The 17,011-nt window shown below is 52.1% G+C and overlaps 1 protein-coding gene across 2 annotated transcripts in view; it reads left to right on the forward strand.

Annotated features, from left to right (window-relative positions):
- ERN1 (endoplasmic reticulum to nucleus signaling 1) overlaps positions 1 to 17,011 on the forward strand; it is an 80,638-nt gene that overhangs the window by 52,626 nt on the left and 11,001 nt on the right. The window contains exons 7-17 of one of the 2 annotated variants that reach the window (XM_036268297.1): positions 1,521 to 1,622; positions 2,441 to 2,702; positions 3,865 to 3,943; positions 4,988 to 5,153; positions 9,215 to 9,333; positions 11,780 to 11,971; positions 13,660 to 13,924; positions 14,652 to 14,742; positions 15,028 to 15,217; positions 16,290 to 16,389; positions 16,625 to 16,824. In XM_036268297.1, the coding sequence (XP_036124190.1) occupies positions 1,521 to 1,622; positions 2,441 to 2,702; positions 3,865 to 3,943; positions 4,988 to 5,153; positions 9,215 to 9,333; positions 11,780 to 11,971; positions 13,660 to 13,924; positions 14,652 to 14,742; positions 15,028 to 15,217; positions 16,290 to 16,389; positions 16,625 to 16,824 (1,766 nt within the window). Of the gene's footprint in view, positions 1 to 1,457; positions 1,623 to 2,440; positions 2,703 to 3,864; positions 3,944 to 4,987; positions 5,154 to 9,214; positions 9,334 to 11,779; positions 11,972 to 13,659; positions 13,925 to 14,651; positions 14,743 to 15,027; positions 15,218 to 16,289; positions 16,390 to 16,624; positions 16,825 to 17,011 lie in introns of both variants that reach the window. The other variant, XM_036268298.1, reaches the window with a different exon arrangement.

Here is a 17,011-nt window from a genome sequence, read left to right on the forward strand (position 1 = left end):
AGAGGCTCTGTGAAATACCTTAATAGCAGGTCTATGAAATACCACCTTAAACCTTTCTGAGGTCTCAAAGAAGGGTCTTACTGCCTCACCTTTTTTAAAAATTGATTTTTAGAGAGAGAAACATCAACTTGCTGTTTCACTTATTCATGCATTCATTGTTTGCTTCATTTTTTTTTTTTTTAAACCTCACCCAAGGATATTTTTCCATTTCTCTTTAGATAGAGTGTGGGGGTTGGGGAGAGAGAGAGAAACATTGATGTGAGAGACACATCGATTGGTTGCCTCCCGCACGACCCCAACCAGGGCCAGAGATGAACTGCTACCTAGATACATGCCCTTGACCAGAATCGAACCTGTGACTCTTTGGTCTATGGGCCAACACTCTAACCACTGAGCCAAACTGGCCAGGGCTTCTTGTACGTGCCCTGATACAATCTTGGCATTTCAGGATGATGCTCTAACCAACTGAGTACCTGCCAGGGCTAACTGCCTCACCCTTGATTTGATCTTGAGCCTGAGGCCTTATATTACTGATAGCACCCTGGATTTGATCTTTGCCCAAAGGCCAAATTTTTTTGTTTGTTTGTTTTTTATCCTCACCTGAGGACATTTTTCGATATTTTGTTCAGATAGAGTGGGAGGGGAAGAGAGAGAAAGAAACATCAATGTGGAAAGGACACATCGAGTGGCTGCCACCCACACGACCCAAGCAGGGCCGGCACAAACTGCAACCGAGGTACGTGCCCTTAGCGGGAACCGAACCCGGGTCTCTCAGGACCGCAGGCCGACACTCTAACCGCTGAGCGAAACCGGCCAGGGCCAAAGGCCAAATTTTTACGTGGAGAATCTTTTTCAGCTGAATGTCAGTCCTGAACCCTCCGTATTTGCCCTCTATTCAGCTTAAAAACCAAATTGTTTCTTCTTGAGCTTATCCGTCTTGCATTATATCATGTACGGCTGAGAGAAACCATTCGGCACTTTCTACATTCTGCCTGGAAATCTCGTCAGCCAGAGCCACAGGTTCATTCGGTGATGGTGTCCCCACTGCCTAACCCGGGCTGCCCCTTCTCAGCTCCAGTCACCATTTTCTCGCTGTTCTTTCAGCCTCCATGGTGACCTTCAGCCTCCCTCTGCCACCGGGTCCCCGCCAGTGCCACATGTTTTAGGTTGTAGTGATGGCATCTTCCCACTTTTACGTACCAGTTTCTAACATTATCAGTCTATTGCTATGTATTAAACCACCCCAAAACTTAAGTGGCATAAAGCAACCCCGTGACGTTGCTTATAATTCTGTAAGACACTAGTTCAAGGGCACCGTCGGGGTGGCTCTCGACATGCTGGCGGCTGGGCCCACTCAGGTGTCTGGGACTTCAGTTCTCGTGGCCTTGTCTTTCCACATGGATGGCCTGGACTCTTTTTAAAGGCAATTTAGGGAGGATTTGTCCGTTGTGATTTAGATAAGGTCAGCACCTCGTAGGTGCGTGGCCCCTCCGGGTAACGAGCTGGTGTGTGTTCTCCAGAATACACCATCACCATGTACGACACCAAAACCCGAGAGCTGCGGTGGAACGCCACCTACTTCGACTACGCGGCCTCGCTGCCCGAGGACGACGTGGACGACAGTAAGTGCCCCGGGGGCTGTGCGAGGCGGGCGGCGCTTGTGATCCAGAGGAAAGTCGCCCCAGAGGAAAAGCTGGGTTTTCTTCTAAGACGCTCTTGGCCCCGGGTTCTGGACTTCGTGGACATACAGTGAATTCTTCAAGAGTCAGTGTTGAAGGCAGGGTCCTGGTGAGAAGTGTGGCGGGAAACCCAAGTGAAATGGTGGCGAGTTTAGCCTCAGAGGAGGGAGGACTCATTCTGCTGCGTCCCTCTGGGTCACAGAAGGAACTTGCTAGAAGCCCAGTGGGAAGCAGAATTAAATATCATCTGTGACAGTCACAACTCACTGCCTATATGTGGCTCATCTTCTAGTTATTTCTCTAGTAAACATTCCCCCAACTCAAATGAAAACTGAAAACTGATTTTCCAGCCGAGCACTGGCACCTGGAAGTCTGACAGAAACCCGCTCTGTGGTCAGGGGTGCTCAGCCCTGACAGCCTGAGCTGGGTCTGAACGACTGCTGTCAGAGGCATGTCACCGGCTCCTCTCCCCTCCGTGTCTTCTCTCACTAACTGAAGGGGATGCTACTGATCGTCACCATGTAAATCGCCTCCCAGAGGGTGGTCCTTGCGGTTTACAAACCAGGCAGCTCTCAGTGCGCTGATGTCATGGAGCCCGAGCGAGTTCATTGCAGACAAGTGACACTGTTTGGGGGAGAGCTGAGAATGCTCCAGAAGTCTTGTTTCCTCTAGCTGAGTGACTGCCACTTGATGGGACAGGGAGGATGTGGTTGCGGGACGGGCTGAGACTCGGTCTACCTTTGTTTATCTGATCTGTGCAGAGATGTCCCATTTTGTGTCCAATGGCGACGGGCTGGTGGTGACTGTGGACAGTGAATCAGGTGACGTGCTGTGGATCCAAAACTATGCTTCTCCCGTGGTGGCCTTTTATGTCTGGCAGCGGGAGGGGCTGAGGAAGGTGATACACACCAATGTCGCCGTGGAGACCCTGCGCTACCTGACCTTCATGTCCGGGGAGGTGGGGCGCATCACCAAGTGGAAGTACCCCTTCCCCAAGGAGACGGAGGCCAAGAGCAAGCTGACGTGAGTCGGGGAACTCGGGGCAGAAGGGGGCCGCTGTGACCCTGGCGTTGGGGCCCTGCAGCGTGGCACACCACGCACTGGGGGCCAGCGCGCGGGCAGGTGTCTCTGAAGCCACGAGGAATGTAAAGAGCCAAGACTGGCTCATCAGAAACCCCAGACTGTAAGAAGTGGGGGCGCCCCTGGATGCTTCAGAATTCTTGAATATTAAATGAATTAAAATTACTGGTGGAGATAAGAAAGGGACAGTGGTATTCATATTGCAATTTGGATATATCTCAGATGGTGAGCATATAAGAGATGTATTTATTTTTCAACTTGCTGAATTTTTACTGAAAGTTATATTTGTTTAAAAAATCAGGCAAACAGTGTTGGGGTGCGTATATCTCTCAGTGGGTGTGTGCTCTCCATGCCAACCTGGGACTAGGTCTCGCAGTCTTGCTGAGGCTCAGTCTTACACTTGAGAGCTGCTGGGGAAGATCCAATAAGATCATGTTCTCTGGACTATACGCCACTATTCAAATGTGCGGTGTTTATTGAGAGGTTTCCAGAATTGAGTAGGTGACCAGCCCCAAACTGGCTACTGACCGTAACCAGAGGGTCTGACTCCACAGACAGAGCGAAACCACACCCCCTCCTTGGTGGCCCAGACAGGACCAGACCCCCCAGCAGGGGACGGGAAGTCTCACCCCGATTGGAATTTTGTGTGCAACCGTTTGCTGTGGCCTCCAGATTAGAGCAGTGGCTGTTTCTTGGGGCTTCTTCGGACCCTCGAGACTTCTTAAGACTCCAGGGCAGAATGGTGGTGCTTCTGGTGTCAGCCCAGTGGTCAACCGTGATGGTCAGGCCATCTCGGGCTTTGCAGAGGTCACAGTGTTCAGTCTCCTGGATGACCATTGCATGTGGTCCTTCCTGCAGGCTGTCGTAGGGATGGTTGAGTGCAGCCCTGCCCTTTGCAGATGGGGAAACTGAGGCAGTAGGTGGCAGCTGTAGCCCGCAGCCCAGTTCTCCCGGCAGTCAGGGCAGGAGTCTTGCCCTCAAACCCCCAGCATGCTTAGGAGTTAATCTGGTTACTCTCTGGGTGGTATTTGGGGCTGTAATTCTTCTCCCCAGAAAGCCCAGAATTTAAAGGACTGTGGAATGCATGTATCTGGTTCTCTCCTAGGCCCACCCTGTATGTCGGGAAATACTCTACTAGCCTCTACGCCTCCCCGTCAATGGTCCACGAGGGGGTCGCTGTTGTGGTAAGTCCACTGTGGGGGGAGGGAGGCTCACAGAGGCAGCCTCCTCACTGCTCCTGTTCCATTTGCACAGAGAATGACTTTGAATCCTACATAAACATTCCACTGATTAAGAATGCAAGACACAGATCTTAGATCCTCAAAAACCATTCCTACACATACCACCTTCTACTTTCGAGGAGAGCTGCATGACCAAAACAGCTGTCTGGGCCCAGGAAGCCTGGTCATTCCACTTTGCTTTGGTGTTTAAGTCTAAACCACCAGGCTGGTGCTTCTAGCCCTCCCCAATCCAGTCCCACGGTGCCCTCCCGCCCACTGATGGTGTCCAACCAAGTGCATCTCCTCGCTGATCTCGGAAGTTCCTTGTCCATTTCACTCAGCTTTTTTTCAGGCTGCGCCTCACACTTCCAGCCCTCTCCCTTTTTCCTTTTCCCTACTCAGGTCCTTTTCCATCCTTTTGTGACCTATCTGAGCCTCCTCGGCTCTCGCCAGCCCGCCTCCGGCTCACCATCTCTGGGCGTCTGAAGCCTCATGATTCTGGTTGCTCATTTGGTCGTTACAGTGTTTGAGCTGTTTGGCTGGCATCTCTTGTCTTCCCAATGAGTCAAGTTGGCCAGCTGCTCCCATGAGCAGGGCAGCGCCTGCCTCGGTTGAGGTCCAGCAATGCTGGAGCCGGCAGCGGGCTCAGGGCTGGAACTTATCCACCCTGGTCAGGTGCTTCTGTTGTGGATTGGGAGCTGCCCTGGCATCCTCTCCGCTTACACTGCTTCTCACTGTAGCCCTGGGAGCTCCACACACCCCTTCCTGTTCCCAGTTCCCAAAGGGATTTGAAAAGGTGCCCATGTTAAAGACCCTAGCATTAGCATTGTCACGTCCTGAGGGAGGAGCCTCCCTTGCAGTCTTACAGCATATGTATCTTGCTCTGACTGTCCTGGACCAGCCCCACCTAGAGGTATGACGTTCCCTTAGGTGCATAGGACAGTCACAGGGAAGGTCTTCTGCTCACCTGCTCCCAGGCCACCTGCTCACTGTATTCTGTCTCCACAGCCCCGAGGCAGCACTCTCCCTTTGCTGGAGGGCCCCCAGACTGATGGTGTCACCATTGGGGACAAAGGGGAGTGTGTGATCACACCCAGCACCGACCTAAAGTTTAACCCTGGGCTCAAAGGGAAGAACAAGCTCAACTACTTGAGGAACTACTGGCTTCTGATTGGTGAGTAGTTTCCAGGCACCGCAGGTCATATGCTGCCTCCTGGTGGGCAGAGCCGGCCTTGCTAGTTGCAGTCAACTGCGTTGTGCTCAGCTCATGTCCTGGTTGGTCTCTCAGGCCTTGAACACTTTTACCCCAAAGGGAAATAAACAGGGTAGCTGTGTTGCCAAATCAGTTCTCAAAAAATTGTTTGTTACAAAACGCAATTACTGTACTGAATACAGTTGTGTATCGCTTAACAGCAAGGATACAGTCTTGAGAAATGTGTCATGCGTCCTTAGGCGATTTTATTGTTTTGCAAACATCCCAGATTGTACTTACACAAACCTAGATGGCACAGCCTACCGTACACCTAGGCTCTGCGGTACAGCGTACTGCTCCTAGGCTACAAGCCTGTACAGCACGTTACTGCACAAAACAATGTGAGATTAAATCAAGCGCAAGAGAAACTGATGTGCTCAGGAGACATGGTAAACACGAGAGGTATGGGGCTGCTGACAGTGTGCCGTCGAATACTGTTCTACAGCAAACGTTTATAAGTAGAAAGATGCCACTTAAATTTTTTTGTTGTTGATTTTAGAGAGAGAGGAAGGGAGATGGAGAGACGTAGAGACATTGATGAGAGAGAACATTGACTGGCCCCCTCCTGCATGCCCCCCACTGGGGATCGGGCCCACAACCTGGGCATGTGCCCTGACTGGGAATCAAACCAGCGACCTCTTGGTGCATCGGTCAGCGTTCAACCAGTGAGCCATACTGGCTGGGCAGAAAGAGAACACTTTAAAATAGCAGTAAAAAGTATAGCATAGTAATACGTAAACCAGTGACATAGACATTTACTGGCCAGTGCTGCGCACTATACGTAATTGTGCGGTACTTCCACACGGCGGGCAGTGCAGTGGGCTTGTTTACTCCGGCAGCACTGCAAACTTGGGAGTAACGGGTTGTGCTATGACCTCATGATGGCGACGTCGCTGGGCGATGGAAATTGTTCCGATGGAAATTGTTCCGCTCTATTATAATCCTATGGTACCATTGTCCTATGTGCAGTCTGCCGCTGACCAGGACGTCGTTCCACGGCACGTGGCTGTGCCGTGGACTTTGGCAGTCATCTGCACATTGCATGCCTGTTGCGTGCCGGGCATTGGCCCCAAGCACTTTAGAATGCATTTCCTTATTTTTCACAACGACCCTGTGGGAGATAGCACCCTGGCGCTTCCATTTATAGTTAAGGAGATCAGAGCAATTTGTGGACGAATTCACTTGAGGTTGGTATGGGAGAGGAGAGGGGGGAGGAAGGGTTGGGGACCAGTAGGGACTGAGGGTGGGGAAGAGTTTGAGGCTGGGCCCGGGGCCAGGGGCCAGGGCAGAAGCCCTCTTCCTGCTCTGCTGTTGCTGCCACCACTCTTCTGCTGTCAGCCAGCCAGATAAGACACTGAGATGGCACCCGAAGGCAGTGAGTGTGACCAGTGATGGCAGAGGTGAGAGGAGCTCTGTCTCTGGCCAGGATCCCAAGTAATTACAGCAGGACAGAGTGTTCTTGAATCTGATTGGCCTCTCCTGTGCCCCCACCCCAGTTCTGCTGCCTCCCAGTCCCACAGGTGGTGAGAGGTGGGTATGCAGCCCCAGGGAGTGGGGTGAGCAGGAGGGAAGGGGGGTACCAGAGTTCACTGGGGCTAGTGAGGTTTCTCCTCCTCACTCTCCCTCTTGCTGTTCTCTGCTGACTGGTCCCTGGGCAGAGAGAGGGCAGAGCCAGGCGCTGGGAAAGGGATGCAGAGCAGCCTGGGAGAGTGCAGGGCCTCAGGGCTGGGTCTGCCGGGCAGTGTCACTGGGTGGGACAGAGAGGAAACAGGGTGTACTCGAGCCCTGATCATTCTTCTTGTCACTGTCCAGGTCTTGCTCTTCTGTGTTCATCCTTACTCCTGTGGCCATTTTTCTTTGGGTTATTATTTTAACCAAATAATGGGCAAAGGAGATGGCAAAATAATTCGACCTTGTTTTTTAACAGAAGTGGTTTAGGAAACGTGTGAATGGCCCACAGTAAGAAAAACATAACCAAAGAGCAGAGACCACTGGAATGACAAGGCCACTCAGTCTGATGTGCCAGCTACAGGGAGCACACAGACGGCGTACTAGTGGTTAAGAAGTGGACAGAATTACTGGAAACTAAGGAAGAGTGTATGTAAGACTATGAAAAATACAGAAAAAATCGTCATGGCTCAGTTACAAAATGATATTTTCAAAAGGAAAAGTTGCTCAAGTAAGAAAACTGAAAAACTCAACAAAGTCCATGTAAGGAAGTAATGAGGGAGGCATCCCACAGTTCTGAAGGCCCTTTCGAGGAACCCCAAAGCCTGGCCATTTTCAAACAAGGCCATGGGACCACGTGACCACCTTTGTGTAGACGGGGGCCACAAGGCGAAGGACACGCTCTTTTATGTTACACTATGTACGTTCTTTGATTTGGTTTTTGTGGAAGAAGTTAAGGACCAGTAGGGACTGACACCCCACATCACATCAATCTTGAAAGTAAAATGAATCCACTTAGGTTCAGTGACGTGGTCTGTGGGTTGCCCCAGAGCAGTTGTCTTAACCTGGGGTGCTCTCGGCCTCACCTGGGAGCTTTGTCAGGTAGGCCCTGGAGATCCCTGAGATCCTGAGTCAGTAGGTCCAGGGAGCCTATGCTTTTTCTCTGGAGTCCAGACATAATTGATGATGATAGATAAATAACTAAAACCCAGGTACTGTTTACATAAAAATGTTTCCAGATCTCATGATTATGTTTGTAGCATAGTTGGGTCAGAATGTGAAGCCTAATGTTACTAAGGTCCAGGTCCAGCTAAGGGAGAGGCCTGTTTATAAGAAGAAATGCAGGAAGAAGAGGAATGTGGGCTAATCACTTTCCATGGCAGTCAGGTGGTAGGTGCCCTGCTGGAGGGGCAGAACTTGGAGTGCTAAGAGTGGGCATCGGGGGTGGGGGCAGGCAGGGCTCTGCAGCCCAGGTGGCATGTGGAAGGCACAACTTGATTCTCTTGGAGCGAAGGTCTTCTGCTAGCCTCAGGGGTACCCGGAGATACTGCGTTCAGATCCCTGGGCCCCGCCAGCAGGTCTGAGTCCGAGGTCTGAAGCCGCAGACCACACGTACGGAAATCCGGCTCCCCAGCAAAGCATGTCTCAGAGTGCTTTGGCTGACAATGAGCAACTCATGGCGTTCAGAACAGAATTAGGCTCCCCTTAGAGGACAGCATTCTGTTGTGGACAGAGAACTGACCTAACGATAGGGACTTGAGGATTTTTCTGGATCAAGAGATGTACGTAGCTTGGACTGGCTCTTTCTTGTTTGTTTGTATCTTGGCAATACATTGTAAAACTTTCGAGCGGTTCGGGAGGATAGCGGAAAGACCACGGTGAGATCTGGTCTCGGCGAGAGAATAAACAGGAACGTGTGTCGGGGTGCCAGCAGCCCAGAGTTGCGGGAATAGGGATAGAGCTCCCCGAGCAATTTAAATACCACGATGGGACGTTGATTCTCTTATTCGAGTGATGTTACAAGGATAAGTGTTGGGAGAACTCCTTGAACTTTTTTTTTAATTGACTTTAGAGAGAGGAAGGGAGAGAGAGAGAGAGAAAAACATCGATATTGATGTGAGAGAGAAACATTGACTGGTTGCCTCCCACATGTGCCCTGACCAGGAATCGAACCCACCACCTTCTGGTGTACGGGTCAGTGCTCCAGCCGGCCAGGGCTCTGAACAAAGCTTCCTAATGTTTCAGCAGCAGACAACCTAAGTTAGGAATTACGCACCCAAGTCTCGCCCTGGAACATATCCCCAACCTGATTCCTCTCTCGACAAGGAGATGCCTCCTCATGAGATTCAGAATACTGTATACATGCTACTAAGTAACGAAATTTCAGTCTTGATGAGAAATGTCTGGTAACTGCCTCTGTGTTCTCTCCCTTTGCAAACGTGAATGTTTGCATGTGGGCCTCTCAGCCGCTGGTGACTGCCGCCCGAGCTGGGCATCGAGCGCTGCCACCGCTGAAAGGCTCTGTTCTCCCCCAGGGCACCATGAAACACCGCTGTCCGCGTCCACCAAGATGCTGGAGAGATTCCCCAACAATCTGCCCAAGCACCGGGAGAATGTGATTCCTGCCGACTCGGAGAAAAAGAGCCGTGAGGAAGTGAGTGGGGAAGTGAACAGTCACCGGCTCCGCGGGTCAGGTGCTGGGGGTGAGGCACTGGCCCCGGCCTTGCAGCCCGGGTCGGCTCAGCGGGGAGTCCATGCACACCACATGCTGCTAAGGACCCATGGGGAGGAAGGAGATGGCCGTTAGCAAAAGCTGTAGGAAAGGCAGCTGGACCAAATGGTGGGACAGAGGCAGAGGGCCCTGGAGGGAGGAGAAGAGCAGGTGCAAAGGCCTGGAGGTGGGACTGGCCCTGGTGTGTCCAGCCGTGGGGCCGAGGAGACAGGCCTGACCAAATCTGAGGTTACCAGGTGGGTCCAGTGAGAAGCAGGATCACTTGGCCACAGAAGAACCATACAGAGGACACTTGGACAAGCCTGGCAGCAGAGTGAAGACGAAGAGGGGACGTGTGAAGACCTGAAGTTCAGTGGCTGAAGTCTGGTGGACGCGTGGTCTGGCAGGACCCAGCGCACCTGCAGTCTAGAGCATTGGGCAGCAGGGAGGCCAGCCCGTGGTACCTGCTGTGGGGTGACCTGGGCTGCCCTCCTGCAGCCCTGGGGACAGAGTGTGCTAGTCAGGGTCAGCTGCAGACGGATGGCCACCCATTTTAGGGTGATATGAGGGGAGTTTAAGAGAGGGGCTGCTCACATAGGTGACAGTCCCAGCAGGTCTGTTACTAGTTTGGCCTGAAGCAGGAGGGGAGGGAGTGGAAAGGGTCCCTAGACCAGGAGCCTAGAGCTTCAGTTGAGGGTATTCAGCAGCCTCACTGAACTTGACCTCACTGTCCTCCTTCCTCTGTCTCATCTGCTGGTTCCTCAATCAGAAGCCAGAGCACAGGGGAAACCGTTGCTCTGCCCATCTGGGGCAGCTTTCTGGGGCACAGAGCAGGTGGAGAAGGCCAGAGAGCATCTGCAGAAGGGTTGGGGTGGGGCCCGAAGGCCACTGGGGCTTGGCAGTTTCTGCAGCCCTGTCTGGGGGCCTGGTGACCGTGAAGGGGCCTGGGTATGGGCATGGTCAGAGGAAGATGAGAGTTGGCTGGCCGATGGGGGAACCACGATCACAACAAATTCACGTTATAGATTTAGATTTTATCCAGAGAAAAAAGAAAAGAGAATCATATTGGCATCTAAGATTCCAGGGCAAAATATCTGTGTTGTCCCTCATCTCTGGAGGTCACCAGGTTGGGAAAATACACCAACTCCTAAAAGTGATCTTGGATAGCAATGATGCCCTAAAATCTTGGTCTGGTTTTGATTTATTCAAGTCAAGCATATCCACTCTTAAACACTTAGAAAATACAAGTATAAAGAGGAAAATCAGACATTGCCCTCAGTCTTACACCCAGACATGCCCCAGTTGAGATGTTCATATTTAATCATCCAGTCTTGAATAGAGACACTTCTGAAAGTCCATTAAAATACTGAGGTGCATTTTTATGGTAATAAGACTTAACTATTTTCAATGAACATACCAGAGCAAATATAACCAAATGAGTGTTGTCTGGGATCACGTGCTCAGCAGACATTCCTCAGCTTCCGGCTACACACCAGCCGTGACACCCCCCATACATGTGGGAGGGAGGCTGCTGGAGGAGAGAAGGGCACTGTAGGCAGCAGTCTGGGGGTGGGGGTGAGCAGTGTGAGCATGGGGGGTCGGGCCCTGCGCTCGCCGCGGAGGCAGTGCTTATGTCACCAGGAAAACAGTAACGCTCACCGGAACACTGGGTGCACGGAACCGAACCAGCGCATTTTCCTGAATGATTCTTGAAGTTCTAGAGATTCTGAGGAGCTTGGACAGAAGCTCTATTTTCATCCGATTTAATTGGGGGCTTCTGAATAGAATTTTCTTTAACAAAGGGTTCTGATGCCTTTCAAGAACTTTGAAATATAGTGGATACTTGAATAAATGACTGGTTTTGGAGTCGTACTAAAAGTTACAAACAACACAAGAAAGCTGCGTTTTTACTTGACAGCCACGTGTGTGCGTGCATGTGTGCACATGTGTGTGCGTGCGTGCATGTGTGTGCGTGTGGTTTCCCTTTGTCATGTGAGATGGCATTTCCAAACGGGCCACTAGTCTTCTCACCAGACTTAATTGTAGATGATTTCAGAGTTTTCCCAACTATTAAGCCTACCACTAAAGGAGGTGTTTTTTGTCTTCGGCAAGGATTGTTGGAAGCGTATAGGATCTGAAGGCACTTTCAAATGTATTGCTCTGCAGACTGCTCTTGAGTAACGATAGCATCACAGCAATAATTCACCTCAAGCAGTCGCTTTGAAAAAGGCAGCGATTACCTGGCTTGTGCTCTGTGGGTGGGCTTGCAAAGAATCCAGTACCTTTCACAGTATAATCATTCCTGGTGACTGGTCGGTGCTTCTCCTGATGGGCTCATTTATATCTCGCTCGAAACTTGCAGTGATGTGACCACTCTCTCCCCTACAAGGTTATCCACCTGGTGGACCAGACTTCTCCAAATGCACCCACCGCCGTTTCTCAGGACATGGAGGCAAAGTTTGCTCATGCCCCTGCCAAGCCCGAGGCCCCCATGGACTCCATGCTCAAGGACATCGCCACCATCATCCTCAGCACCTTCCTGCTCCTCGGCTGGGTGGCCTTCATCATCACCTACCCCATGGTAAGGCTCGGCCCCTTCCCCCGCCCTCCCACGTTCTGCACTTCTGTGCCTGTCACCCAATGTCACTGAGGTCCGGGCAGAAGCAGCACATAAGCAAAGACATTTCATTTCACATTTAAAAATTTATACTTGCTAATCTTCAAAATCATTCTAATTAAAGAGACACTAGCTTTTCAAAAAAGGACGGTTTTGTACCTACGTCTTATAGTTTAACTGTACAAACGGATTTGTAACCTTGTTTACAGCTCCTTTTGAATAGTTCACTATGTTTTCTTTTTTTAAGACTAGCCATAATAGCTCAGCCTTTGTGGCTCAGCCATTGTGGCTGAGAGTCGACCCACGCACCAAGAGGTCACTGGTTCGATTCCCGGTCAGGACACATGCCCAGGTTGTGGGCCCGATCCCCAGTGGGGGGCATGCAGGAGGAGGCCAATCAGTGTTCTTGCTCATCAATGTTTCTATCTCTCTCTCCTTCTCCCTTCCTCTCTCTAAAATTAATAAAGAAAAAAAATTTTTTTTTAAAGACCAGGTGGGAAAAAAAAGAATAGGCATAACAGATAAAATTCTTCTAACTTTTGTCCCTCAAAAACTGACTTAGAGATATCAGCCAGAGTGAAAAGGCGGCCTGGTAATCCCTTCTGCTTTCTAGTTGGAAGTGAGGGAGCTGAAGTCACAGAGTTGCGCAGGTCATGTGCTGGATAAAATATGCTAGAGGAATGAAGTCCCTTCGCCGGGTTGCTCTGAGCCCTGAAATGTTATCACCTTAGATCACAGTGCTCGGGACGCCCATTTCCATTAGCAGTAGGATCGATAAACCCTTTACTTTTGGGGCACTTTCCATATGTTTAAGTGGGTTTACCTGCACTGTTTTATTTTTTTATCTCGCATAGTCCTATGAGGTCATTATTATCTATCCCCTACCTGCAAGTGAAGAACTAGGCTCTGGGAAGTTAAATAACTTCCCGAGTTTACTCAGCTAGCGGATGGCATTTCCAGGACTTCAGCCCAAGGCTCGGAGAGAGGGAGAGAGCACTGGAAAGCTCCCGGTGGGTTCTCGGACACTGCCTGTCCCTCAGTCACCTTCCCAAGCCTGGGCAGTAATAATCACAGACTGCTCTGCTCCCAATTATGCCAGAATGAACTTTCAGAATAAATGAGAGGTGCGTGGGGGTGTGGGGAAGGCAGTGTGGTGAAGGGGGAGTGCCTCAGCCCATTCTGCCACCCCCTGGCCGCGTGGCTGAGGGCTGGAGGCTGCCAGGTTCTGAGCCCCAGCTGCCTCCTCTGCCTCTGGATTGCGGACAGTCTGTGCCCTACCCTCTGTGGGGTGTGTGGCCACAGTACCAAGCCGGTCTCCCCCGTATCCACCCCGCTCTCAACCATTCTTCCTATTTGGTTTTACGTTTGCAAGAACTTCTTGACTTGTATAAATGTCCCTCCTCTGCTGCCCCTGCCTGGTGGCCATTCAGCCTCCTGTGGGAGGAATGGGCTGTCCTGGGAAGTCTAACTGGCAGAAGGACCTCTAGCCGTTGAACGGATCCTGCCTCCTGCGCTTGCCACTGGTCTCCTCCCGCCCTGTGGGGTCATATAAAATGCACCTGCTTCTCTTGCACAGGGAGCCTCTCCCTGCCTGCCTGCTGGTGTCCCAGGGAACAAGCTGCATCTGTCTGGATATGTGTTTCTCTCCCCAGAGCATGCACGAGCAGCGGCAGCTCCAGCACCAGCAGTTCCAGAAGGAACTGGAGAAAATCCAGCTCCTGCAACAGCAGCAGCTACCCTTCCATGCACCTGGAGACATGGCTCAGGACGCTGAGCTCCTGGACTCGTCCGGCTTATACTCGGAGAGCTCGGGCACCAGCAGCCCCAGCACGTCCCCCAGAGCCTCCAACCACTCCCTTCACTCCAGCAGCTCTGCCTCCAAGGCGGGCAGCCCCTCCCTGGAGCAGGATGACGAGGGTAAAGCGAGTTGCCTTTGAATATCATCCGAGAGACACAGCACCATGGCCTTCCTGGGAGTGTACATGGGGTTACGAAGTACCGTTGTTCCCAAGGGTTCAACGTGTTCTCACCGACTCCCTCCCACTCTGGGGACCAGGGTTCTGTCCCATCTTGTGGCCTGTCCCCCTCAGAAGGCCTTATGGGGGCTCCCTTGGCCCTCCTTCCATCTTGCCCAACAAGGGCTGGAGATCACTGTTGACCAGAGGTGCACCGGCCACCTGGCTTGAGAGCATCTTGAGGCCAGCCAGGGGCCAAGGAAGGAAGTGCAACTGTTGGTCCACTTGCCCCTGGGAGGTTGGCTCAGGCCAGTTGTCAGGACAGGAGACCTTGGATCCTAAGTCCCAGGCTGGAGACTCCCACTGGTCTCTTCATTTCACACGTCCAACCATTGCTACCCAGTGTTTCAGATGCACATCCTTGAATGGATCTGTAGAAAACCCGTCTTCAGGAAGGTGTGAGACATTCTTACCGCTTGCAGAGGCAGGACCAGGGGACGGAGAGGAGGTGGCCCATGCACGAATGGGGAGTGGGTCCAGCATCTCCTGCCTACTGGGTCCTGGGGCATGGAGCCTCTGAGGTGCCGTGTAGTAATCTGAGCTCAGGAAGCTAGTAGCCATTCTGACCTCAAGGTTGTTTAGATTCTGTGTGTTGAATACAGTCCCTTCTTTTTTGCGCTTTGTCTCAGATGAGGAAACCAGCATGGTGATGGTTGGGAAAATTTCATTCTGCCCCAAGGATGTCCTGGGCCACGGAGCGGAGGGCACGATTGTGTACCGGTGAGTGGATCGGGAGCCCTGTGCCTTCACCACGTCAGGTGGGAGTGACTGCCAGCTTGCCGGCGGTGTGCCAGGCTCCAGGGCACAGCAGGGTCATAGCCCCGACTCAGGTGGAAGAGTTCCGCCTGCAGGAGAGAAGAGATGACCAGGGGCCGGTTGGGGCCTTCTGGGCTGTGAGGCTGATGACTGGCCCCTGTGTCACAGGAGGAGCATGTGGGTCCGCAGGTCTGTCATTTCCACTGCCCCCTGGCATCTCCCAACCCAACCGTGCTCCTTGTCCTGCAGGGGCATGTTCGACAACCGTGACGTGGCCGTCAAGAGGATCCTCCCCGAGTGCTTCAGTTTCGCCGACCGCGAGGTCCAGCTGCTGCGAGAATCTGACGAGCACCCGAACGTGATCCGGTACTTCTGCACAGAGAGGGACCGGCAGTTCCAGTACATCGCCATTGAGCTGTGCACGGCCACGCTGCAGGAGGTGGGTGCCCGCGGTCCCAGCAGCGTCGCTGTCGCTCAGCCTCCCTTCCGCCGGCAACGGGTGTGGTTTCAGGAACTGCTGATTCGTTGTTTCAATTTCTTTTTATTAACTTTATTGAAGTTATAATGTACTTATTTTAAATGTACAGTTTGATGCATTTTGACAAAGTTGTATACCCATTTAACCACAATCAAAATGTAGAGCATTTTTATCACCCCAACTTGAACCGGGTGGTCCCCTCAGCCTGCCTGGGGCAGTGTTTTGTGGTGGTCAGCACCTGTTCTCTTTTGGCCTCCAGAACACCTGGCTGGTCCTTCTCCCGGGGCTGCTGTGGGCTTAGAGGATGCTTTTCGATGACTCAGGTCGTTAGGATCATCCAGGGAACTCCTTGTGCTCAGTTTCCAACTCAGCGTGAAGCTATCTCAGTGTCCTTCGCCCGTGGGCTTGCCTGTACGGGGCCCTCAGCCTGAGTTTTTGCCCACTTATCTTTCCCATTGTAAGCTAGTAAGTTGGAGCTCAGTTTGCTGGTTTGAATTATCCTGTGATTGCCCTGGTCAGTTTGATTCAGCAGTTAGAGTGTGTCCGCCCACGGAGTGAAGAGTCACGGGTTCTATTCCAGTCACGGGCATGTACCTTAGTTGCAGTTTGGTCCCTGGCTCTGTTCAGGGTTGTGCAGGAGGCAACCGATCTATGTCTCTCTCTCACATCAGTGTTTCTCTCTCTCTCTCTCCCTCTGTCTCTCTCTTTCCCTCTCTCCTACTCTGTCTGAAAATAGATGGAAAAATATCCTCGGGTGAGGATTTAAAAAAAAAGTATCCTGTGACTTCAGGAAGAAGTCTGCTAGAAAATAAGGATAAGGACGAAGAATATCGTCAGTAAAACTTCCCATTTCTTTCTTAAAATATGATCAAAGAAAATGATATTTAACACTTAATACCAAGTGTTAAAAAGCCAATGGCAGAATTTTTCTAAATAAAATTGAATCACTTTTAAAAAAAAGAAAGAAACAGAATACACCGAGGGGCCGAGTTCCGAGGCCATGAGCCGGGAGCTAGCGTTGTGTGTCTTGCAGTACGTGGAGCAGAAGGACTTCGCCCACCTCGGCCTGGAGCCCATCGCCCTGCTGCAGCAGACCACCTCCGGCCTGGCCCACCTGCACTCCCTCAACATTGGTGAGAGGCCCCTTCACCAGGCCCCAGCCTGGGCGGGCCACCAGCTCGCTTGGGTGGGCCTTGCCTCTGCCAGAGAGAGCTCTGTGCTGCATCACTGGGTGCAGGGGTGTAGGAATTTGAGGGGCCCTCTCACGCAGTTGAAACCTTTGGCAGTCTGAGGAGGGTGCGCGACCAGTGCAGGGGAGGCTGCCACTGCTGGGGGTTGATGCTGGACTAACCCAAAGTCTCGTGTTAGTTCACAGAGACCTGAAGCCGCACAACATCCTCCTCTCCATGCCCAGTGCCCACGGCAGGATCAAGGCCATGATCTCTGACTTCGGCCTCTGCAAGAAGCTGGCCGTGGGCAGGCACAGCTTCAGCCGCCGTTCGGGGGTGCCCGGCACCGAAGGCTGGATCGCTCCGGAGATGCTGAGCGAAGACTGCAAGGAGAACCCCGTGAGTAGTGAGCACAGTCCTTTGGCAACTGCGGCCTCTTGTCTCTTCAGGAGTAAGAGCCTCCAACTTCTAGACGTGGGCCGGGGCACGTGGAGCTGGAGGGACGCTTGCTTCACAGAGAGCACGCTGCTGGCCCGCCCCACACCGTGTCACGGCCAGATGAGCAAAGGGGCGGTGGGGCAAGTGC

Source organism: Molossus molossus, unplaced genomic scaffold (genome assembly GCF_014108415.1).
Source record: "Molossus molossus isolate mMolMol1 unplaced genomic scaffold, mMolMol1.p scaffold_m16_p_19, whole genome shotgun sequence".
NCBI lineage: Eukaryota > Metazoa > Chordata > Mammalia > Chiroptera > Molossidae > Molossus > Molossus molossus.